The following is a 26,522-nucleotide window of genomic DNA, read 5'->3' as shown; positions in this document are numbered from 1 at the left end:
CTGTAGCCAAGACAGACTCTCTAAAGAAGAAACCACACAACCCCCTAGCAGATCTGTTAGCAACAACACTGTTGAAGCCTGGTTAAGAATGGACCGTTTACCTCACATTTAAAAAGGGATGAGGCCTCACAAGACAAACTTGCTGTGATTAAGGTTTTGGTGATGGTACTCTCTCATGTGGAGTCTCTAGGGTCTGTAACACAGCTGGGCTCACAATTCAATTATGTGAATTCTTTGATGTCTCATTAGCAGTTAAGCTCAATCTCCAGTTTTTCCCTGAGGCTCCTCTCCTCTCTCCAGACAATATTTTCCAAGAAACTCCTAGGAATCTTAATATCTCTAATATTGCTGCTGTTGTGCCATGATTAGCCATCAGTTTAAAGAAACATTTGGCAAGTTGGAGGCTAGGGAGAGGTGAGACAGGTGGCAAGCAGACATACCATGTAAGTATATTTTCTGAGAAAACTAAATTGAAGACACCATTATCCTCTAACAAATGTACACTGTGATAGCAGGGGTAAAATTTAATTTCTTGACCCAGCAGAGAGTATCTTACTCTTTGCTCCATTTTTGTCACTTGCCTTTAGATTATCTTGGCCTATAAAACAATTTCAAAAACTCATGAATACAGTGATGAAGTGCAAAGAAACATATCCTTTTCTTTGCTTTTCATCTATTTTTTTTTCATTTACAACAATCACCAGCTAAGAAAATCTCAACTTCCTCACCCCTTAAGAAGCTACTCCTAGCTCTTTCCCTCCCTTCTACTTCATATTCCTTCTTGTCAATACAAAATGATACTTTTTCTTTAATTAAGTAAGAAAAAATAGTCTTACACTTGCCTTTTGCCTGGAATTCCTCTTTTTCTTTCCCTTCACTACTACTAAAAAACAAAACCAATCTAATATACTGAGGATAAATACCAGTATATGATCTTAATGTTTTTCAACAACTTTGATAGAATTTGATTCCAGTGACCAAATATAACTGATTCAACCATAAAATGCATATTCACTGTGTTGCTTGCTCCAGATGTGAAGCTTCATATCCAGAACTGTTTAATGCAGCAATATGCAGCATTTAATGGAAGCCACATTATTACCACATACACTGGTCTGCTTGCAAAACTTTGTATTTCAAGGCTCACAGTTTCAAAATAAGTCTTTATTTTCAAGCTCTCTGGATCTTAAGGCATGAAATCTGAACCTCTACAATCTCTACTTTTCACTACTAGAACCCCATTTAATTGCACAGAAGCTCTGTCATTCTGGGTAAGAAGTTCTCAACAAACGAACAAAGTCAGAGACTGTTTAAGAAAACTTTAACAATACAGTACAGAAAGACAGATAAAAGGAAACAGGCACAGAAAAGTTACCAGTTTACCTGGAGTATTAACAGCATCTGAATAATAGAAGGTGGAACTCTGGCTCTGGAACGTGATAATGCATCTTCCAATTTAATGTTGAGGGTAATTATATTCCTAAAGTGCAGAAGAGCCAGCTGCCGAACTGAGGGCTCCTTTCCCTTAGAAACAAAGCAAGATGGATTATAAGCAGTGTCAGAATGAATTTCAAAAGCCTCTGTTAAAAATTCCTTCCTCCACTTCTGAGAGATACCAAGAATGGTAAACCTGAATGAAAAGCAAAGGAACCAAACCAAGTACACAGAGCAGCCTACAGGTCTGCAGAGTGCATTTGATTTGGCAATAATGAACGCTGCAGATAATGACTAAGTGTCTGAAGATGACAAAGGGGATGGGGTGTGGGGGATCATACCTGAGAGCAGGATTTATATGAGTATTTTGTACTTTAACAGTAATGAAATATATCAGTATGTTAAAACAAAAACAAAACCCCAAACCAAAGCAGGGTTGCAAAAAGGGTTGAATCTCCATTATTTCTCAAGATTTTGAATACTGGTTAGGTACCATCTTCACATTATGGTGGGAATCCTGACTCTGCCCATCTATGGATCCTCCTTTTCTGCACAGTTTGGAGACTTCACTATAAGGCTGGAGCAGAGCTGAAGTTTCATACTGCATTTCTAAAGACATATTTTTGCAGTTCATGAACACCTTCTCATCTGAAGAACATAATGTTAACTCTGCCTGCAGAGATTAATGCTGCTTGCCTTATGAGGTGTTGTAAAAGTGTTCCTGTTTCTGGCAGCAGGGCTTTTTCCTTGGTTATATATGGCTGTACATACATATTTTTGCCTGCAGTTATGAGTGTTGCCAGCCAAATACTAACACTTCTGGAAGGTCTGGTATTCAGCCAGTATTGGCTTATCTTAGTTTGGAATAATGAAGCCTGACCCAACCCCGCCCCACTGATTCCTTTTCACTTTGTTGATTATTTATATTGAAGTAAAGAAGGCCCCAAATCTGCTTCAATTGCTAATGAACAGAATTTACAAGAGCACATAAGCACCAGCTGGGCTTTTGGAAGTAATCTCAGAGCATTGGGCACCCAGATCTATTCAAATTATACATGGCACTTGGGGCTCTTATTCCCTTCAGCTTCCTTTGATAATTCAAGCAATTATTTCCATCTGAAAGGTGAGGAGATTTGCACCGCAAAACTATTTTCAAATGCCTCAGGAACACAAGAATGAAAAGGAGTATTTGGTGCAGTTTTCAAATCATCCGAGCAAGTTCTAATTTAGCAAACTGCTTTGGAAAACCAGGCTGACAGCTTCCCTGCACCTCTAAGTGCCCAGATGTCTTGGATTTGAAATATGTGGCACTTAAAAAAAAAAAACTCTGATTGTGTCCTAATAGGTTTTTAATACCAGCTTATTTCTATTGTTTTAAAGGTTCTACTGGTAAGACTCAAATCAAGCAATGAAATCACCCTGTATGTTTTTAGAGCTCTTCTCTTTCAGAATAAAATTCTATGTAAAGCTGCAGATTTTCCACTGAATTCAGGTTTCATGCCTATAATTACCTGCAGATGCTAACATCTGGACAATCATTTTAGGCATAAAGTGCACTCGGAAAAATGGAAGAAAGTTTCTGAAGTTTCCCCAAACATCAATAGGCACCAAGCTCCCACTAAAATCTGTAGGCATCTAGGTCCATGTACAGAAGGTCACTTATACCTATCTGGTACAGATTTCCTTGGGATTTAAGTGGTAACACTCTGTGGCAATCACTGAAGTAGAAGATTGAGCCTTCTTCCACACTGAGGTCTTGAGAATAGGTCTATTGAGGAATGGCTGAGGGAGCTGGGGTTGTTTACTTGGAAGAAAATGAGGCTGAGGGAAGACTTTCTCCCAGCTACCTGAAAGGAGGTTGTAGAGATGTGGCTGTTGGATTCTTCTCACAAGAGACAGCTGATAGGACAAGAGGAAATGGCATCAAGTTACACCAGGGGAGCTTTAAATTCGACATTAGGAAGAACTTCTATACTGAAAGCTTTATCAAAGACTGGGACAGGTTGCCCAGAGAGGTGGTTAAACTGCGGTCCCTGGATGTATTCAAAAGCTGTTCAGATATGGTGCTCAAGGTTATGGTGTAGTAGCAGCCCTGGTAGAGATAGATAATGATTGCTCTTCATGATCTTGAAAGTCTTTTCCAACCATAGTGATTCTGTGACTACTGCAGTCCACTTAGAACAGCATAGAATTTCATCTTGGAAAGACAATTCCTTTTAAAAAGTGGAGATACTTCAGAGACAAAGTCATACTGCAGAGACCATGGCTCCACTTATTTCACTGTATACATAGTTCAGTTTATCATTCATAATCTTTTTTTTTAATGTGAGCTAGCAGAAGGACTAACCATTCCCCATGCACTCCACTTTTGTTTTCTAAGTTCCCCTTCATCATTTTCACTCCAGCACTTCAAACCTGTTTGCATTAAGTAACTTATTTGCATGACATGACTACACAGAACATCCACACTGGGAGCTAGCCCCAGGGAGAGTTAAGGATTGCATCAATCTGTTGATGAACCTGTAAGGGTTCTTTTTCCAGTTTTACAAGATTCTATAGTAACAGTGTAATTTTTCACCTGCACAGGATAGAAAATAGCCTGAAGCATGGGCAGGACATCACTGAAGAAAAAATCCCAGGTTTCAGCTAAGGTATCCAGTAGTTTCTGCCCTGCAAAACCACAAAACAAACTAGTGAATCATTTAGGCTGTCATCAGCTAACTACAAAGTCTAAAACACGCAGGAAACAATGTGACTCTGTTATACACAAGATGAATCATGTACCAGCTAATCTTAGCAGTGTGGAACTAGTATTCCCCTCAGTGTACATTACTCAATATTTGTGTCTTTTCAGGCCTCCTAGTAAACTCAGAGACTTTGAGGTTAAATTTTACTTGGAAAACAAACGTGAATAACTCAGGTCACCTCCTCCTCTTCTTGCAGTAATACCTACTGGACAAGACTGTGGAGGAGAGCAGGTTAAATCAATCCCGTATAGCTTGCCCATATCCCCACTTCCACAGAAAAACTCACTCAAGACCTATGTAAAAAAGCCAGTGGTGCTGTGGCTCTATTTTTCTCTGTAACTTTCCATGGATGCAGTCAAAACCTGCTATGACTTGAGCTGAGCTGGTTGTTACGGTAAGACATCCTCTTTGTCTGCTCTCTCCCAGCTGCAGCCACCTACAAGCCTCCTCAGTGGAGAGTAAAGAAGCTCTGGCCAGGCTGTACTACCAAGTTGGAGACCGAGTTCCTCACAGAACATTTTGTAAAACACAGAGGCAAATGCAGGAGCTGTGATCTACAGATGAGGAAGTCTGGCTTAATAGCTGAATGCTGCCTTCAAATAAATCCCTGTTGCCCGAAACAACCTGTGTGACCATGGACAAGTCTTTAGTGTGCCTTTCCCCCTAACACAATTATGAAAGGAGAGCAATGCTACTCACTGCACATCCACCACCAACTATTATCAAGATAAATACATCAATGATTGTAAGGCACTCAGAAAAGACAATGTGACCTATCAGGAAGTAAATTCAATAGCAACTTATCAATATTACTGTTGGTGTCAGAATCAGATACTATTTTTAGTTTGTGTATTACAGCATTACTTAAGGCTTTAGCCAGGGAACATTTTGCCCAGAATTACCACACCTAGCACACAGAAACTCTGCATGAAAGCATCTACACTTGAAGTTAGCTAAGTGCCAGTTTTTATTATGGGGCAGTTGATTTCCCTGCATTTTTAAGCACACAACAAATAGCACCAGCTCTGGATCATCTGCAGCTCCTGAATTATTCCTGGGTTGATGCCTTTAAGTGCTTTCAGTGACAGATGTGCATCACTGTGCTATACTGCATCTACTGGCTTGTGAACCATGCCAAGGTCTTCCCTCCTGCACCACCAGGCAGTTCTCTCTGTCCTACGCACTCATGCACAAGGCAGAAAAGGGTGTTCTCAGTTTCAAGTTTTCAAAAATTTGTCTAGTTCTAGTGAAACACAGCAGGGTTCCAGGTCCAAACCTTCCTAGCAGCTGTAGTAATCATCATTGACATCACCATGCATGACAACCTTCATATACTAGTGTCTGAAACGCAAAAGTGTGTCAAAGATATAAATCTGATCTTGAAGGAGAAGCCCAACCACTCTATGCCTTGAGGGCAGAGTTTTAAGAAGAGCTACGCATGTTAGTTGCCCACAAGTTGAGGTTAAGTGGAAACTAAGCCCTTACAAATCTGGCTCCAGATGTGGGTGCTGAACATGGGTTCTTTCCAACTCTTGCTGCTAGGATTGCAAGAAGTCAAATTCTCCTGGAGAGATAGATTATCCTGCCTTTACTGTTGCACACTCCTTTCATCTGTGGGCAGCTCATTTTGCACAGCCATGGATTTCTGTTCAGCAGCTCAGAAAGGTTGCAGAGTTACCTGCCATTGCCAGCCAGGCCTTTTACAGGGGCTAAGGAAGAATTCCTACAGTTTGATGGTAAGTGTCTGTCACAGACACATGACTTCTATGCCCTTTCAAGAATATGTTTGTTTTACTGTCAGGCAAAGATCCCTACATTTACCATAAGCATTTGCTAGATTACAGAGTTGGGTTATTCTAAATGCTTATTTTACTGAAGCACAATAGTCAAATAGTCAAAGACATAATGATGCATGTAGTACTTCTCACAATGCTTCTAAAAGTTAATTGAAGCTCCTGCAAGAAACAGAATAATAATAACAAAAAAAAGACAATTTTTTTTCAAAACAAAGGTGAAAACTTTTACAAGCTCCTGCAAGATGACAACTCTCCAATGTATGCTCTGCAGTAATTTTTCTTTTCTTTTTGAAAACTTTAACTGGACATGGAAGCTCAAATCATGGGCTGCAGGACAATCTGGGGTTGGAGGGCAGGACCACTGTTGCTACAGACCTACAAAGGGAACCCTGCTCAGAATGAGAGTTCCCAAACTTTGTGTTGGGTGCTTTGGGAGCTACAGGATCACTTGACTGTGGGATGGACTCTGGTGCCCTGCTGCTTCTTCTGCCAGGAAACCCAAATTCCAGCCTCAGAAAGTCACATCCATCAGCATCTCACCAAGCAAGGTAACTGAAAGGTGTTTGTTAGAGAGACCTCTGTCTCTTAATGAGACTCCAAAATTACAGGTACTCTCCAGTAACTTCACAGTTTCAGTGAGCTGACATTTCCAAGGATGAACTTGAAAAAAACATGATCAATGTAAGCCTCACCTTACCAGTATTTCTGACAATACATTTAAGGGCATCTACAAAATGAGACACCAAATTCAAAACCAAAATAAACTTAACAGTTGCTGAAATTTTGCATTTACTAAACATTGTCTTATGTTTGAGAGCCATTTAGTGGTTGCATATTTCAATTTCTCATCTCAGCTTTTATCTCAAACATAGTATTTTTCACTGCCAAGCTAGTAAAACCAGAAAAAAAAAAGAAAAAAAAAAAGGTTGGGTTTTGGTAGGTCTCTGCATCTAATTTGCTGATTTGATACTTTAAAAAAAATTCCTTTGTGATTAACAAAGCAGCTATGAGGACCTCAAAATCTTTACAGCTTCCCTTGTGCCTTCCAAGCTGCCATTTTACATAACCAAGGAATTCTGTGCTCAGCTTAAAGAATTTGGCTACTTCTGGGGGGTATGTATTTAATGTGAATTTTGTCCTTACTTTCTAGCGTTCAGGGTTATTGTCTTTTCATCAGAAAAAAAATGGTCCCATAGCACCATCTTAATCTGATCAACTGTATTGTCACTAATGAAAGGTCACATTTAGGATACAGAGATAGCTGAAACTAATGGAAACGGTTGTCTCCAGGCTACTGCTCCAACAGCCTCTTTAGAGTAAGTGGCATTATGATTGCAGCTTTGGAGAAGCAAAGGGACATTACTTTAAAATTGCCTCAAGACTCCCCTAAGTTCTTCAGACTTCTTTTTCATGGGCAATAATTCTTAAAGATATTCCAAAAACCATTTCATCCTCTGATGTCACATAGAATCATGGAATCATTCAGGTTGGAAAAGGCCTTTAAGATCATTGAGTCCAACTGCAAACCTAATACTGCTAAGTCCACCACTAAACCATGTCCCTGTGTACCACATCTACATGTCTTTTAAATACCTTCAGGGATGGTGACTCAACCACTTCACTGTTCCCTGCTCCAAGTGCTTTATAATCCTCTCAGTGAACAAATTTTTCCTAATATCCAATCTAAACCTCCCCCATACAGCTTGTATGCCTGCATCTGGGACAAAAGAGCAGATTTAACAGTGTATCTAAACACCACACAACACCACAGGACACAAAATGAGGGTGACTGTAAAATGACACATTGGGTGGAGGTTATCCTTGATGTTTACTTCCAGAAGATGACACCTCCAGAAGGTGTAGACAGACAAATGGAGCCTTGCTGTAAAAAAAGAGACAGTGTCTGACCTTGGTTATGTAAGTCTGAATCCCAAATAACTCTTAAAACAACCTACAGCATTATTTTGGACTTAGCCAGATACTTCAACCACCTAGGATCTTACTGTTTAGTTTTTTGTTTATTAAGATACCTCACTCAAATTTTCCATTTTTCCTTAACACTGATCAGGCTATAACCGAACAAGAAGAAAATGCTCACACTGGAGGTAATCTTTCCTTTACTCCCTCACTGCTGCTGTAGGCAATTACCTCTCCTTGTTGGAAGCCAGGACACAACAACAGACTGCAGGAATGAACAGATACAAGTTAATCCATAGTCCTGGGAAGACAGTGGAAAGCATCACAATGCCTCCACAATGCCTTTGCTGAACCTCCTGTGACAGAAACAGATAGCCATGCTAAAATCCAAGTTACCTTCATAAAACCGGATCTTGTCCCTTAGGATCACCATGCCTTTTGTGAGCAGCTGGTTCTGTAAATAAAATATAGACTACCTTTACTCAGTTCTGTACTTCCCTACTGTCATCTTAGTTCACATTTTGTTCATTTTTAACTTTTGGCACTGAAGGGGGTCTTTCATTTTAATCATCAATTGTCAAGGTCTCCTCCTGTGTCCTGAAACCACTTGGGTCACTTGTCAAATGATATAATCACCTACTGCTTACGGGATAGAGCACGTGCTGTGTGTGGTACAAAGTGCTCCTCAGGCTTTAAATGTCTCACCTACAAAGCATGTATCCTGTCTTAGAGAAACAGAAACAGTACTGCTTCAGTAGACAGTGTGTGCTTGCAGCTAAATGTCTTCCCTAATAACCATACTATAATGAACTTAAATGGTTTACTCAAGAACTTACATTTTAAGTTAAAAAAAGAATGTCTGAAGTCCACTGAAAGACAGCAATGTCATGAAGAAACACAGTGACTATACAAATCTATTCCACAGCCTGGGCTTTTGCTGTCTAAATGTGTGTATATATAAAATCCAAATCTCATAAATCCATAAATGACAGAACACAGAGAAGTCAGAGGACATCTCAGAACAGTTTCAGGAGTGTCCAGATCAGCATTTAGAGTGGGTGAAATGATTATGCTCAGTTGCATGCGATGAAATCTGATTTAAATTAAAATATCTACATGCTTACCTGTAGATATTCAGTGAAAAAGGATCCCAGTTCTGTTTTCAATAGTTGCCTGTTTTAAAAGAACAAGAAAGAAGGATCTGTGTAATCAGCAAGTCATATTAGTTGTGCACCGCACAGAAAAGGGGAAATCAGCAATAGCAAACCATTTTCATGTGAGCACAGAGCCTGTCCATAATGCCTAATGTAAATTGAGAAAACACCACCAAAACTCCCAACCAGCAGTTCTGGCTTGTTGAAAAATATCTGCCATGCTTTTAGATGGTTCAGTTGCACAAGGAAAGGAAACAAAGATTTGACAAAAAGAGGATGCTTTCCATTCTACATCTAATACTTGTAAAGCTGCTCGAATTGTTCTCTTGCTGTGCCAGGGTTTAACTGGTGCCTGGTGGTGCACACATGGGAGAACTCCTGATGCTTTCTGCCCATCTGTGGGTTTGAGCCAAAACTGGAGCATGTGACTTGGCTGGTGTGTTCAGAGCCAAATCATCCCTCTCCTGTGTAAGGCTGAAAAAAACTGAGCACATGGCAAAATCTTCAGAAAGAAACAGGAAGCAGGATGATATTCTGTGGCTTTTGTTGTATGTGTGAAACTTGGCCAGTTTTAATGGAAATGGTCATTATGTTCCACTGAGGAGGGTCACCAGGGTTTCAGTGAAAAAGCAGGTAGGAATGTGTCAGTTTATCTCTGCCTTTCATGATTCCTCTACACTAAAAGTTACAAAGCAATCTCAGAGAGCAAACCAAACTCACATGTAAAAAAACCCAAAACAAACAAAAAACAATAAATCCCACAAACTGACCTCAAATTCAGAAGCTGAATTCAACTTGATCTGCAAGTTTACTGAAAAGTTATCTGCTATTTAAGTCTTACACATAGGACACTAGACACACTTCTCTGCACTCAGGTGGCTCTTTAGATGCATAAATGAGAGCTCAGGGCTTACAGAAACGCAGTACCAGCTGTTGTTTTTCTTTTTTTTTTTTAAATGTGCAGCTCTGGACCTCCTTTGAAAACCTGTTTCTGTGTCAGCAACTCAGGTTCCATAAAGAAATGAGGTAAAATTTGGCTCAAAATCTGAAATTCCACTTCAGTTAGGGTAGTTATGCAAGTTATACATAGCATGTTATCATATATCTCTTTGGGTTATATCATTAACTAACAAATAACTAATGAACCAAATTATTTAACTAGTGAACAATACATGTCTGATTTTAAAAGTCCAGCATATCTCTCACTCCATGATAAAGTCTGCAGGATTTGGATCTGATGTTTTTAACCCCACATGCTTCAGCATAGCCTCCTGAGATCTTCCGAAAGTTCAGGGAAAGGAGAAGCAGGTCAATCTTTAGGAGGCTGAAATACGATGTATTATTTATTTATCCTTAAGGACACATCCACACTGACCTCACAGCATGCTATGGAAACAAACACTCTAGGCGTAAATGAAGATTTGCAGAAGAAAGAGGGTTTTCAAATGCTCCTGAGCATCCAAATTCTTTTCTGCTAGAAACCTGATTAATTCACACAAAAATTTTCAAAGCCAGCTCAGGTTTTGGTGATAGGTCTCTCATTGTCACAAATGACCATAGGATGGCTAGTCCCCTTAGCATGTTGTTGCAACACAAGGGAGAGAACAATCCTTGCAGTGATGGAAATCACTGATGAGCCCTTGACAGAGGTTAAAACCCACCTCCCTCAAAGACTGTTGAAGTCTTAAAGGCTCAAGAGGACATCAATGAGTACAAGGATGCTATTAGCCAATTTGTGGAAATTTACTGTCCCAGCGACATAATTTTTTTCTGGATTGTAAGTGAAGGCCTCTTTTACTTTGATCATGGATAAAGAAACCATTTTTAGATTAAAATAGCATGCAAGTTGCAGGCTTGAATTCTTCTATGACAGAGAAAATGTATTCCCAGATATCTCTATGCCACTGTTCCGAAAAAATACTGATGCAGACTTTATGCAGACAGATTTTGCTTAATTTTCTACCCTCTTTTCAAGCTAACAGCTCTTTGAAGTTTAGTTCTCAACTCCTCATAGCCTTGATTTGAAAATATCTTCTCTTTTCATATTTCAGCTTCTACTGATAGTTCATGGCATTTAGGGCAGGAAATACAAAATTATATTCTACTTATTCAATAACTAGCCCTCTGATAAAAAAAAATCCCACCACATTCCCATTCTTTATGCTATGAATAAAATAAACAAGCAGATTGTAGTTAATTATATGTACTGGACTGCATCACACCAACCAGCACTATGGCTACATTAGCATCTCCACTTACAGAGCAGAACTGACAGCACAATTAATGTGTCTTGCTTTTTGAATCCCTAAGAATATAGATTCTTCATGCTACTTAATTAACTTCAAGTGAATAGTGAGGCCTTCAGGCCACATTGGAACACTGGTGTTTGATGTTCTCTGTACCCGTATTAATTGAAAAGTGATCCACAACAAAACTGCACCCAAGACATTGCCTGCAAGTTTTTTTTTTTAATCCTTGTTTAATTCCCCCCCAATAAAAATCAGTTGGGTTGTCACCTGTCAGATTCTGGATAATCCAGATTACTAAACAACCTTATCCAGATGTGTGCATCGTGGTGGAATCAGGTAAGGATCTGATGAAGCCTAAAAGAGATCCCCCATGAAATAGCAGATCTCATTTCAAACACATATGTTTTTGATTTTGCACCCTTATGAAGCTTGTGTATCATCGGAATCAGGCCCTTATTGCCTGCTTAATGACTTGATAAACTCGGATGATAACATAAATTCACATAAAATATGCTAAAAGAGCTCCTGACTTTTGTATCTTTGCTGGTGCTGCTTTGGTGCATTTCCAAACGCCACTAAAATGTGTTTTGCTGCATTGAATCGATATCCTGACACTCAGAAAAGGGACAGCTATAAATATATATTAGCTTTAATACAGGATATCCTGCTTCCACTGTTTCCCTCCTTTTCCTTCCTTGATTTACAAGTGGTGTAAATAAACAAAATGACATATGGTACATGAAAAAGGAAAAAGCGCCATATGATTACTAATATCACACACATGCACCAAGAAAAATACTAACCAGTAAGTATGTGCATATAGAATTTAATTACCTGACTTTTGAATCGATTGATTTAATAAAACCACCTAGTTAGAGCTCAGAAGTAATGTACATGCCATACGCTGCTGATACTCTCAGTTACTGAAGTATCTTCTCACGACCCCACTGTACCTCATTAGCTTTAGCAGAGTTATTCAGAAGTTACAGAAATATGAAAGACACAGAAAACACAGACTGGTTTTATTTGTGGTATGGCTTATGAGTGCTACAAAACTCCATATCTAAGGCCACTTTCTAATGCCAGAGGAATGCAAGAAGGGTGTCAAAAGGCACTGGTGTAAATGGCTTTTATAAGCCAAACCTAGAAGAAAAGCAAATGGTACTGTACTGGTTATTTAGGAAAACATCAGTGGGTACAAATCTGTACAATACCATTTACTTTTCTTCTAGGCTTGGCTCATAAAAGCTATACATAATCAGGGTTCAAAGCCTCAAGATGTGTGTTCAGAAAAGGAAGTCATACAAATTTGTTTGTACGTATGTGGCATGCAGTAGTTGAATATATGTGACGTTCCTGAGACAAAATGAGGGCATGCAAATGTTGTGGGCATAACCCAACTGCTCAAATATTTAAGCTTGGTCTGTGAATCAACTTGGATATTCAAGGTTTAATAATGAAAAGTATCCCAGAATTTGCTCGATTTAAAATGGTAAAATAAATTAACGTCTTTTACTGTCCTGCAACTGTTGGAGAAACTAAATTTACTTGAACGTTTCTACACTCAAATATTGCCCAGTGGAAATAATGGCTAATTTGTTTCTTTTTACTTTTGTACTTGTGAAGAAAATCCATCTAAAACAATCATAAGGCAAATATACGCTTGTTCCACTTCTGAGGTCATGTTTATGATTCGGATACTTTTGAATTCAGTAATAACACTGGTTACAATAAAGAAAGCTACTTTGAAATTAAATAACAATATAATAGTAGTAGTAATAGTAGTAAGTCAGATATTTTTGGTATGTGTCAAATCAGTAATTTCTTAGCTGGGTTTTGAGCGGAACTTAAGTGAGACAAAAGGGCTTCAGCTGCAAATAGTCAGGAGGTTCTAAAACATTACTGATTGTGCTGAAGCACAGCAGCTTTTGGAAAGGGGTCATGGCTGGACAGCTGACAGGCACATTTTAAAAACATCACTCTCGTGCTTTCCTCTGGAGACAGATCTTTTGGCTATTCTGTCCTCTTCACCCTCTCCCACTTTTCTCATCTCAGCTTTTTTTTCTATGAATGAAGCAAGTGGGACACACATGCATCTTCATGGTGCAGGGTTTATGCCCAAGTAAATCAAAGCAAAATCTGGGCACAACTCACCAAATAAGATCTATCTATCTATCCTCTACTTGTTGGTTCATACAAGATTATATTTGTCTCTGTCACATTAGCAGATAATTCTTCTTCTTCCATCCCTCATCAGCAGACAAGCATCCTGCAGTAAATGCATCAGGCCAGGAAATCTCAGCCCAGAGCTACCATTTTTTGTCATTCAGATGAAACTGAAGAATCCTAACTGCACTTACAGTAATAACGATCAACCATTATTTCAATAACTAACTCAAAATGATTGATGGATCATGCTAACTGACAGACATCCTAGAAAACCTATTATTTGTATGTCATCTTCTCCCCAGGGGAAAAAGAAATAACTGGAGAGTAAGCTTCTTTTGATTTTGAAAAGACAAAAGAGAGGAAGAAAGAGAGACCAAATGTCATTCACCTGGACTTCTCCCAAGCTATCCAGTCCGGGAATCAGACAGGCACCAATAATCCCAGAATATCTGGATATTCTGTGGATATTGTCAGACTTAAGTGCATGGACAGAATGGGAATAAGCAGTAAGGGAAAACGAATCAAGAGGCTCTTATCTGAAGACAGCCAGAGAATGTAATAAGCTGTCTGTCCTTTTTAAGTGCAGCTTCTTTTCCATTGTTTATCCTTCAAAGTGTTGGGACAAACTTCTAAAAGGAAATCTGCTACCTTGCCCTTATCAGTGGGAGAGGTTTTAGTAAGTAATAATAAGTACTAGAAAAGGTAGTTAAAAAGTGAAGTCCTGTAAATCTAGGTATCTGCTTCTCTCTTGTTAAACTATTTTTCCTTTTTCAACTATAACTTAAATAACTCAAATGGTAGGATTTTCACTTTTTCTCTTGTTTTTTAAGAAAAAGTGTTTCCACCATACATCTCACTGGTTTATATTTAGTCTGTTGCAAACAGTATCATCACAGTATGAGAAAGAAATAGCAAACATTAAACTTTGTTACTCAAATTATTGTGCTGACAAGACACTTTCATAAGGTCTACAGCATACTCAGCCTGTGCAAAAGGAGCAGCTAGATGTAAGGGACCACCGGGCTGGACATCTTCCATTGCTGAGTTACACAGAGCAGTTTGAAGGTTTACATCCCCCATGTATGCCAGCACCTCAGAGCTAGGTCTGGCACCTATGGAAAGGGCAGAATCACTGAAGAGGGCTGCAATACTAAAGGGGTCCAGGCTTTCCCTTCCTTGGTTTCAATCCAGTACATCAAGACAGACTGAAGTAAGCTATTCCTCTCACAGCTGAATACCTCCCCTGCAGAAGGAGGAACCCAGGTTTCACTACTCAGTGAGGTGTTGACACATACCAGCAACAGCTACCATTGAGGCCAAACCGACAGTACTGGTTGAAACTGCCACTGGGAAAAAACCATGCTGCAAGAGTGCTACAAAAGCTTTCAAGTGCAAGTGCTAGCAGACAGCACTAAGCACGCTGCCTAATAACACCTTGCACAGACTCGAGTCTCTTACCTGACTCCTTCATTGAGGTTGTAAAGTTCATGGTCTGGTAGACCCTTTCGCTGGAACACGGCTATTACTCCATTGTGGATACTGAAAAAGAACATTATCAGTCATTAGCACCCCATCACATTTTACAAGGGTATCACACTTCCACAGTAAGCCTAACATCTCTGCCTAGGCACTGTAGACCTCTTTAATTAAAAAGTCGTAGATGACTTCTGGTACCCTATCCCTCATGCTTTAAAAGGAATTATTGCCTAGAAAATAGACGACATCTTTGAAAAATCAGTTCTTTATTATTTGTTCCAACTTGGTCAAACTTCAACAGCTGCATGTCTGAAATGAGTGATTTCAGAAAAATTACAATCATATATTGTAGGTACTTCAAGCATATATGGTATAACTTCTTAGTATAATCAGATACTAAGTATATTTGAGGCATTCTAAAGTATATTTTTGTCTCTTTGCCTCATCACAGAGACAATTAACAGCTTTGCTATAAGATCAGTGATGATATTCTTGGCATTGTTGCCATGTATTTGTCTGAGCTACGCTTACTTGCTTTCTTTATCAAGTAGTAAGCATCTTTCCAGGATGGACACCATATATAAAGTTTATCCCACCAATACAGCATACCTTTACTACAATGTAATCTCAAGAATGGCTAGTTCTTTTAAAAAAGAAAAAGAAAATCAAAAGAAATGAAACACTGGACAATGATGTATTTTAAGTCAATTTAACAAACCTCTCGCTCATTTTAAAAAGTGAAACAACAGAAAATGAGCAATCGGTTACAAAGATTGTTTCCAATTACCACTTAATCATTTCTCAAAGATTTATGTTCTTGCTTTAGCTACAGGAAAACTTGAAACAACACACCTAGAGTTTCTACAGCAGACAGAGGCAGTAATGTGCTTGGTACAGGCCAACCAGCTGTCCTACAAAAATATTCCCTTTTCCTTTTCAATGCCATTTTTAACTGTTCTGCAACACCACCACAACAGACCACAAAATTCTCTAGCTCAACAGGAAGTCAAGTATCCAACACTGTCCAACCCTGGGTCACGTAGCCACCAGCCCCATAAATTCTAGGACACTAAATGGCAAAAACATGCCAGGTACTGTAGGCTACCTGGCAACTCATGTGCTTACCAGTTCCATGAATTTAACCAGACTGCACCTCAAAGGGTTACTGAAATGAGTATATGCTTCAAGACGAAGCTCTGAAACGCTCCTGAAATACACCCGACACAATTAGTGTGATGACACATCAGTTTGTCTGAGGACAAAGGTAAAACAATGCCAACAAAAGGTGAGATTAAACCTGTTCGAGCACTAGAAAGGAGTAAAAGTCTCTTTCCCTAATCCAGTGCCACCTTTCATAGCCTCACAGCTCTGACTCCAAAAGGAAAGAACACTCATGTGGTCCCTCCACCTGCCAGCTCATCTCTACTCCTCCAGTCAGGGAACTGCCTGGCAACTTCTACCACATTTAACTATGGAATGGAAGTCTCCAAAATATTACAGTCTTTTAGATTTCAGCTGGGGCAGAGGAAGCATCTTTTAGTGACCAAGAACATAGTGCAGAGTGAGCCCTGCCTTTCATTCAACATGCACACAGATGCTTTAGTTTCCTAACACTAAGACACAAGAAAACAGCTTTTATCTGCTCTGCTGCTTGTACTATTTCCACTCCATTTTCAGTATGATTGTTTCTACTTGAAATGATCATTCCCACCACCAGCAGTAACTGCCTAACCCATGTGTAAAATGAACATGATGGCACTGACCACTAAGGGGTATTTTAAGATATATTAATGAAAATCAGAACAAAAGCAATGAGTGTGATCATCACTAGCAGTATCACATGCCATCATTATCACTGGCTTTTAATTCTTCCCTCACAATCCTGATAACCACCAAGGGGAAACACAGATTTTGGCATGTGGCTCTTCCTACTGAAGGCTCTTCCTACTGAAGGCTCCCCTGAGAAGGGGAGATGATGTCTTACAAAAAATCACAGGGGAGAAGTCTTTCTGCTCTGCATCATCTCCCTGGGTGCATTCTGAATGCCACCTCCCAGCCTGTGCTCAGCAGGAGCAAGGAATGGCAACAGCCAGCCTCAAGGACACTCACAAGGTGTATTTAGGAGTGACCAGACTGAATCTCACTCCTAGAACACTTACTGAATGAGAACATGAGAACTTCTAGAACATCTTCCACAGCTACAGCATGCACATCCTTCCCGAGGATCTACTTTTACCAGTGACATCACAAAATTGTTTAGCAGAGCTTTGCAGCTGACCTCTCTCTGCTCACACTGCACTGGAGTTTTGTGCAATGGAGCAGCAAACAGCTTTGGAGCTCTGGAAGGCAAGTCCAGGACCAGTTTTGCCCATTCTGGAGGTACCAGGATCTGGAGTCACCTTGTTTTGTGAAGGAGGCAATATCTGTAAGGTTTCTAGAGAGAGGAAGCCTGATTCCTACTGGCAGACGAGCTTGGTCAGCTCTGGCTTGATCTCACTGCAAGGGGATGTTATTGTACGCAGTATGCCAAGCAGAAGCGGAGCATGCACAGGGACTTCAGGTGCCCACATTAAACCTTCCCAGGTCCACAACAAGACAAGCCTTTCCAACAGTTACTGCTGGAGCAAAAGACTGAGCTGGAAGGTAAACCTGACGCTGTTTACTGAGAGATTTGACACAGGCATACAACAATGCTGACCGGCAAAGCGGCACTGTTACAAAAGCTCAGCCATGTTCACCTGTGGAAAAAAGGAAATTAAAAGTGGCAGGTGAAGGATATGACTCACTCTGGAGAAATGCACAAACAGATAAAAATAGGAACCATTATCCCCTTCTTTCTTTTGCTCCTTTGACAATGTTTCCGGGGCATTAAGTACTCCCTCTGCCACAGTGGTCCCTCTTTATCTCCTACACCCACATGCACAGAGACACACTCACAATCTAACCCACCTTATTTTGGCTGGCTCAAACAGACACACTCAATTTACCATTACTTCAAAATTGGCAGCTAAATGTCTCTGGTACACACGGAAGCAACTTGGGTATTTTAACATTATGAGTAATATGTGAAGTAGGATTAATGTAGTGAATAAAACAAGCAGTCTTTACACGCTCTTCTGGTTCGGAAATGAACTTTGCAGCCAGCCTTCTGCTGAGAAGAATGACTAAATATCTCTCTTGAAAGACAACATGATCTCTCTCCTCTCTGGCACTCCTTTCTAAATGAGGGGGAGGTTTTCTCTTTCCAGCTTAACAGGTCCATTATTATTTCTCAAAGCAGTAAGAGAGAGCAAGCTTTTTAAAGAAGAATTAAAAGAGACAGGTTATGAGTATGTAAGTTATTGCCTGTGTAGTAGAATCACCATTTCATAAAACATCTTTTAATCTGCCTGGGATCTCCCTTGTACTGAAGGACAATTGCCTCCTCTGGAAAACAAGTCTTGGTCCCACTACATTGATCACCTGCCTTTCCTTCCCATTGCAGCCAGCAGCACTTGCACGCAGGGTGCAGGCATGTAGCAGGCATGTCCCAAACTGCAGGTGCTGTGGGAATGCTACAACAACCTGGCCCTCCACACTTGATCAAGAGGCAACAAAGAGGAGTTGGAATAACCAAGATGCTGTTGGTGGCATAAGCTGATATCAGGATAATAAAAAGAGAGGTTCAGCGTTCTTAGTTACCTTAACCTAATGAAAAAAACAAACCCAAGCCTTGCTGAAATCAAAGTAATGCTATGGTTTCAATAATGAGTGATTGTTTAAAAGGGTTTTGTCAGAAGGGTACAAGCTTTAGGTGTAAAGAAAATCTGAGCTGCTGCTTACACACAGAAGTCCTGCAAGATGCCTGAGGTGGGTAGATCACCTTTATTTATGCTTGTGACTGACTGCCACTGAGGCTTAAGTCAATAATGGATGTAATTAAACTTACATTTTAATAGTTAAACTGAACTGAAAATGCATTGTAATCTCCCTTCTGTAACTCTTTCACAACATAAAAGTTAACAGTAGGCGTACTCCTGCACTGATATTACTCTGAACACCTTCCTGATAAATGCCGCGTGTTACATGTGTGCACAAGAATACAGCACTTCAGAGGAGACAAAAAAGAACCTCCCCCAAAAGTCAGTTCCTGAATTCCAGTCTCTGCTCAAGACCAGACCTCACACTGTATGCCCACGATTATAAATGCTTCTTGGTTTGCTGTATTGTACTGACAGACACGTTTTCCACAGAAGTGCAGAGGTAACCCCCTACTCCTGCAGCACTGCACTTTCTCCCCCTTAAGAAAATCAGCAATCTCTAATGCTCCCTGACCTGTGTCTTCTGATGGAACAGGGGGGACCTGGAAGTCCCATGCACCTGAGCAGTGCACCTGTGAAACAAGCTACAGACAGCTTTTCAGTGTGACAAAAGATAAATCTGTCAGTTACAGGATTACGGCATTTCTTGAAAGCACACCACCACTAGCCAGCTCTTCAACTGGTGTGAACTGGGGTAAATTGCTGTGGCAGTATTATTTAACCCAAGTCCAAGCACTGCCATATTCCCCATCAAAACATTATGCCATGGGTCTCTTGGTCTGAAGAATATAGCCAGAAGAAGAGCATGGGAGAAGGCTTCCCATGGGTCACTGGGTGGACAAAGAAGCAAGAAGCATGGCTAGTGCAGGCTGGCTCTAGGTGGTGAAATTGGGATTGGAAAACTGCAGAGACCAGAGTTTTGGGGTGGTGGGTGGGGGTGGCATTTAGAACTAAGACAAAATGTTAGATGGCTCCAGCAATGTATCGATCCCACAGAGCCTACAAGTTGCCAGAAGAGAACTACAGACAACCAAGAAGACACTAACAGCAGAAAAAAAAAATAACCCACTAACCTAAGAAAATTCTCCTCTTTGGAAAGCTTGCTCGTTCTAGATTTGCCTGATCCTCCAAGGGAGATGGGTAGCTCTAGGATTCAGCTGCCCAAAACATGGGGAACAGCAGCTCCAGCACACACAGCGCAGACCTGCCCCACCACTTGCATAAACACAACGGGATCTGGAAGGAGTAAATCCCCAAGAGCACCATGTTGGATATTCACTGAAGGCACACCCAACCAGCCCAACAGCACGAATGTCAACACTGGGGGCATGGGGTGGTGTCATTATTTTAGTTTTTGCATGGTAGAAAGCCGTTGCCTATGCCTCAATTGCACCTACCCATACCGAAGCCAAGAAAGAAAAATCATCGTAATTAAAACACTGTTTTCTGACAGGTCACAATCAGTTTGTCCAGAGTTTAGGAACAACTACAAAGTTCAGCTCTCAAGTCACCATCTGAATTCTAACCTTACATTTGCTTCAGCCATGCCCATGGTCCTTCCAGCTCGACATTTCCTGGCAAAGAAGGCAAAGTGGCCCACATTTCCATTCGTGCACAGCACAGCACGCAGGTAAATTTGGTGCTCTAAATCAGTCATTACCTTTGTATGCAAACTGCACAGGTGAAAATATCACGGCATCTTTTTATTTAGTGTTTGTGATTCCTTCCCTTTCCAGAGCTCCAGATGAAGTCCATGAGCAAAAATAATGCTGTGTGAATAATCACACCCTGCAAGTACTGCAGAGTTAGAGGCAACATCTCCATTTTTAAAAGGCACTAAGTGAGGAAAAATATTTTACTGTGAGGTTGACAGAACACTGGAACAGGCTGCCCGGGGGTGGTTGTGCAGTCTCCTCTTTGGAGATATTCAAAATCCTCCTGGATGTGTTCCTGTGTGATCTACTCTAGGTGATCCTGCTCTGGCAGGGGGATGAATTAGATGATCTTTCGAGGTCCCTTCCAACCCCTAACATTCTGTGATTCTACGACTGAGGGCTTATTTCCTCTAGACAGTTATAAGAATAGCTAATTAACAATAATAAACATGACATATTTGCATCAAAACCTCCTTGAAGACACCCTTGCTCCGGAATAAAATCTCCTTCTTTTCTGAATTAGCCTAATCCAATTGGGAAGAGCCCATTTGCAGCACAGCTTCAGTCCAGCTGCAGCTCCACAGGTTTTACACAAGGCCTTGACCCCTCCCAAATAAGTCTGTGGCTGCTAGCTCACTTGTATTTCTGCAATTTCTATGCAAGGTAAAGCAATGGGCAAAGAGGGATAGACTGCAATTACTCACTGGATCATACAACTGAAAATAAGCTGGTCTGCAAAAACTCCATCTTTGAAGACCTTAAAAGGAATTAGTTCACTAACTTCACCAACTTCATAGGTTAAGGGACTTCCCTGAGGTGTTACTAAGGGTTAATATCTCTATGGAGTATAGGACTAAGGACATTTTGGCTTCCAATTTACCTGCATTGAAGAAAGTATAAATATATTTGGAGGACTATGGGGTGTAGCAATTCTCTACTTCCACCACCACATTCTATGACTGTAGTCAAGGCTGGCACATGCTCCATGGTGCAGTGGTAGCTTGACCAGCTGCTAAGTCCCCTTCACCACCTTGTCCCTCCTCTGCATCCACAGCCTGGCTCTGCCTGCCCCCATGCACACATGGCCAAGTGTTTCAAAAAGGGCTCCAAATAAAAGATCAGAAAAAAGAAAGTGGGCTTCAGAGAGGCAGAATTATTTAGAAATATTTCTAAATAAACACTAAATATTGGAAGAGAGAAAATTTCTGAGTAGAAGTCAGAAAAATACGCTCATTTAAAATGTTTTCTCCACTAGAAAAGCCACCTTGTGATCTAAAAAAAATTTCATTTTTAATTAGAAGATGAAATATGGTTCCTATAACTGTAAATATTACAGTTATAGGAACTTAACAACAAGTTACTGTGCTCATTACAACCCTGTACAAATTAGATCAAACCATAAAACTCTTTCTGATTCCAAAAGTCCAACTGGATTATTGCTGATTTCACTAATACCACAGGCATCTCATCTGTGGTTTCTTCGCCTTTTCCTTGCTATCTCCTACTCCTTCACGTTTCTGTGAATTTTCCCTATTTTCTTGCACCAAAAAGGATGTAAGTGCCTTTGACTAGAGGCTTTCCCACAGCACAACTCAGACAGTATTAGCTCCTGATTAGGCAGTCTGTGCTAGCTCAGTCAGAATGAAAACCTTACGATGGATTTTATTTGCCCTGAGAGGGCCTCCCTCCGGCTTGCAAGCTCAAGATTAAAACCCCTGGGTTTCTCAGTCCAATTGGTTTAGTCAGCATTCAGCCCTCATTTTTTTTGCCTGAAGCAGAAAAGGGTGGGGAGAAAAGAAATTGAAGACAATGCTAGTGAAAAAATCGAAGCTATTTTAATTCAATGCAAATTCTGTGAGCTGTAAGGAAACTGCATTGTTCCACTATGTTGCTGTTGGTTGCTAGTTAACGTGCCGGTGTGTTGCTGTACAGATCTTTTGGGGTTCGTGGGAAAGCAAGCTCAAAGAAGCCATGACATAAAGTCTAATTTGCATAGCAGCAGACAGCAGTTCGGCATCAATTTCCCTTTGATCTAATAGCATTGAGAAGTTTTACAGCATTTTAGTTTGAAGGTGCAGGAAAGTTATCAGGGAGGAAGAGACTTTCCTTTCTGACACTGAGTGCCATGTGCCCCCTGCACACTGTGGGGCAGGAGTTTGCCCTCCCTTAGGGTCAGGAAGCAGCAGGCATGTTCTGCTATAAATACACTCTGAGGGCTGAGACCAGGCTGAACAGAGTGGAGGTGGTGGAGGGGATGTCAGACTGCAGCCACATGCAAGGCAGTTGCAGAAAGGTAGCTGTGCAGAGCTGGTACCTTGCAGACAACCTCATCAGTATGGCAGCACTTCTGTGTGGTCCCCAGCAGAGCAAAGGTAGCATCCTTGATCCACCTCAGAGGGCTGACTTTCAGCACCGGATTGGCAATCTCATGCGGGGCAGGGCCTGCAACGGCATTGTGTTTTGCCTTTCCTCATATCAGTTTTGATGAACTTGGTTCAAAGCCTCTTTCAAAAGCAGATAGACATATGCCACACCCAGGCACAGCTGCTAACATTAGGCAAGAAACCAGCAGACATTTAAATGACTTGGTGAGAAGGAAGAGCATCTTGGCTTCCTTGACCAGCAAGCTCTTATGCTCAATATTGCACAGAATGAAACAGCAAGGGTAATCCTTCCCTTTGGAAGAAAAATATTTCCAGAAACCACTGTTTGGTATGCTTTGGTTCTGTTGGGGTGTTTTAATTTTGTAGGGGAAAAACAAAAAACCTTTCCACAACCTGAGATTTTCAGAACCCACCCAAGATTTCTTACGAGTCAAAGTTTAGATGCCCAGTTTGTGACATCAACATCATGATCCCTCCTAGACAGATGAACACCAGCTCCCTCAAGACAAGACCCTATCTGTTACACATGCTAGGATGGGCATGCACTGATGATAGGCGGAAGCTACAGTGGGTAACTTCTTAATACAGCAAATACAACACCATAGAAGCTCTGGCTTTCCTAAGGATAAGCTCTGGTTTTACACTCTGCAGAGTATCTAAGTTTCTTAGAGACAAGAGAGGATGCTTGAAAGAACTACCCTCACTCTTTCTTCTACACAGGAGAAAGACTTGCCCTGGCTGTGCAACTAGCTCATAACCTGAAGCACATGCCATAGCTTTAGGCAACTGGTTAGCACAGGGTAAGCCATGCCCACTCAACTTGCCACTGCAGGTAGCATCAGCCTGCCACTATGCAGGACCAGCCCAGCCGGTGCTCCCAAGACACTTCAGAGGTACATGGCCTGGTGATCCCTGCACAGGGAAAAGACTAGCTGTGGCAGGAAAGATGTTAGGCCTGAGCTCACACAAAGCTGTGACAGGATGAGACATTCCAGGAACAAGCAACGAACAGTTGTCCAGTGGTTTGGATGAAAGATACAGATGTCTAGCTCACTGATTGGCAGCTACTTCTGGCCAGAGCTATAACTGTCCTGTCCAAATTAAAATTAACACACTCTTGCTCCTGCTCACCTAGGAAAACCCTCTGGTTTGAGTAGCAGCAGCCTCTAAAGCCTAGAATCCTTCCTCTCCCAGCAGGCCTAGTGTCTGACCTCCTCTCCATTCACCTCTGCCTTCACAGCTTCCTCCCCACAAGACCTGGAAATCCTAATCCCTGTGAACAAATGATATCAGCACTCTTCTGTCACCTTGGTTCACACCAAGGAGTATCATACTCTGAGCTGTTTCCCATAGAGCCAGTGGCCAAATAAAGTCCCACAAGCTGAGGTGGTTCAGTCCAGCCATTAATTACCATCACCACCAGGTGCCTCTCCAGGTCATAAAAACATCATGATATTTGTGCAGAAACTCAGTCTCTTTTGAAACCCCTAGTTTCAGTGCTTAGTGTATTTTTCTTGCTACCACCATACTTCCATACAATTCTAAAACATTACAAATTACTTTTTCCAAGCTGTGACGCAGGAGATAACATTTCATTTTCAAGAAGACATAAGAATAAAATTCCTAATGACTTAAGAGGCTTAGACTCATCTTTAAGAGTGTCACCAGAACGATTGTTGAGATGCTTGAATATCTATGCTAAGTAACCCATTCACAACAAAATGTTCACATGGGTTTTCCTGTCAAACAGCAGTAAAATACAAACGAATAAACAATAAAGGAAGCAATCAGGGCTTATTTTTCCCCGTCCAAAGTGCATGCACTTGTGCTTGCGTGGGCACATATGCACCCAGACACGTTTGCATTAATGGGAGAAGATTGAGTAGATTTTGTCACATACGTATCAATCAACAGCAATAGATACAGTTATGCAGATGAAAATAATGCATTTTAGCATTGTGTATATGTAAAACTAAAATCAAACCAACCAACTTTGAATGAGACTATCTAGACACAAAGACATTATTTGTAGCTGGACCCGGTGAAATAAGTCCTTGCCTGTCACAAGGAAGAGCAGGCTGAGCCCTCTGCAGGAAAGGCTCTTAGCTATCAGCCTTCAGAGAATGGTTAAAAGCAGTGGGGAAAAAAAGCCGCTCCCATCTCTTACTTGAACGCCAACTCTGGCATGTGTAACACACTAACTCAGAAGCCCAAGGTATTGTAACCTTGCCAAGCTGGGAGCAAGGCAGCCCAGCCTGTGAGCTGACGGAGCGGCCACCTGCACATTAACTGCGGCCACGGGAGCACGGAGAGGCTGGAGGGGAGTCGGCACATGATGTGAAACCTTACCTGTTCCAGGTAGCGTTGGAGCAGGCCCGTCGCTGCTGGGACCCCCGCTCATCCAAGGCTGCCTGCTCTCTCTTGCCCAGATCACTGAGGCTGGGAGAACTCATGAACTTCAACCTGCGAAGAGTCCTCATGGTCAAATGTGTGTTTGTGCGTGGCAGCTACAGATACACCATCCTGTTTACACACACACACGCACGGCTGGAGCGGCAGCAGCAGCAATGCAAGCAGTTCCCTCTGTTTGCTGTTCAAAAAAGAAACTTAAAAAAAAAAAAGAAAAAAGAAAAAAAAAAAAAGAAGAGAGAACCAGTCTCTACGGAGCACACTTCTGCCAGCAAGAAAACAAACCTTTAATCAGATCAACTCTGACGTAATCAACCGTGGTTAATAATTTCTCCAGTCCTTTCAAAAAAAGCAAAAGTCAAACTTCTCACTGCTGCTGCAGCACTTTGAAGGGGCCCCTTGCAAGTGCAGCTGCCTCAAGTGCGAGGGCTTCCCCTCCCCCAGAGCCTGGGCACCACAAGCCGGGAATCTTGCTTAGTGCCGCCGCAGCATGCTCCACCTGTCGTGGGAATTGCTCTGTTCCTCCAGAGGCTTGGTGGGGGGAGAGGCCTGCCAGCAGTTCTCAACCTCTCTCCATCTCTTCTCAGGAATCGTAAATGGAAATGAAACTGGAGGGCAATGGACAGGAGAAAAAAAAAAAAAAGACAAAAAAACCCCAAAACCACAACACCCAAGCAGCCAATACTGACGCGCTGAGACTTTATTGGAAAGTTTCATAACTGCCTGTGCCCTGCCACGTTACGACACTGCACACAGGCGCCCTCGCTCCTTCGCTCATGCATACAGAGAGGCTCACTCCCGCACTCCCTCTTCTCCCGTACGCACACAGCACAGCCGCACAGCTCGCCTGGGAGGCTGCTTCAGCTGAAAATGTCACACAAGCCACAAGACAGAAAGTATTTGCAAGCAACACAACTGCAGAATGAAAGCACTGGTCTGGGTTACAGCATTTTGAGGAATTTTTTGGTGGTGCATAGAAGTGCCAGATGCTGTCTTTCTCTGTCTTTTTTTCTTTGTTGTTGTTGTTAAATAAAGATAGCAGCTGCACAACTCGGGGCATACTTAGTTTCTACAAAAGCCTCAGGCATCTTATCTTCAAAGGAAAAATCTCCTTTCTCTCTCTGACTGCAGAACTGGAGCTGAAGGATATGCTGCTGCAAGAATCCAGCCCATGCTTAGCTTGCTGTCACTCACACCCAGTTCTGTTTTAAATTCAGGAGTGCTGGGCTCATCTGCTAGGAAGCAGTGTAACAAAACAGCAATTAGCTTTCGCAGAAAAGAAACTGTTCACAACAGACTGAGCCAGAGTGTAAGAACTGCTGTTCTGTTCCT

The 26,522-nt window shown here is 41.4% G+C and overlaps 1 protein-coding gene across 2 annotated transcripts in view; it reads right to left on the bottom strand.

The window, feature by feature from the left end:
- Nucleotides 1–25,261, bottom strand: part of LOC128980922 (proline-rich protein 5-like) — a 166,083-nt gene extending 140,822 nt beyond the window's left edge. Inside the window, exons 1-6 of one of the 2 annotated variants that reach the window (XM_054399521.1) lie at nucleotides 25,131–25,261; nucleotides 14,925–15,005; nucleotides 9,019–9,067; nucleotides 8,291–8,348; nucleotides 4,013–4,104; nucleotides 1,384–1,524 (exon numbers count right to left, since the gene is read on the bottom strand). In XM_054399521.1, the coding sequence (XP_054255496.1) occupies nucleotides 1,384–1,524; nucleotides 4,013–4,104; nucleotides 8,291–8,348; nucleotides 9,019–9,067; nucleotides 14,925–15,005; nucleotides 25,131–25,261 (552 nt within the window). The remainder of the gene's footprint in view (nucleotides 1–1,383; nucleotides 1,525–4,012; nucleotides 4,105–8,290; nucleotides 8,349–9,018; nucleotides 9,068–14,924; nucleotides 15,006–25,130) is intronic. The other variant, XM_054399518.1, reaches the window with a different exon arrangement.
- Nucleotides 25,262–26,522: the final 1,261 nt, after the last annotated feature.

Source organism: Indicator indicator, chromosome 3, assembly GCF_027791375.1.
Source record: "Indicator indicator isolate 239-I01 chromosome 3, UM_Iind_1.1, whole genome shotgun sequence".
Lineage (NCBI taxonomy): Eukaryota > Metazoa > Chordata > Aves > Piciformes > Indicatoridae > Indicator > Indicator indicator.
The sequence above is the reverse complement of the archived record's forward strand: the minus strand, read 5'-3'. Positions and strand labels throughout refer to the sequence as shown.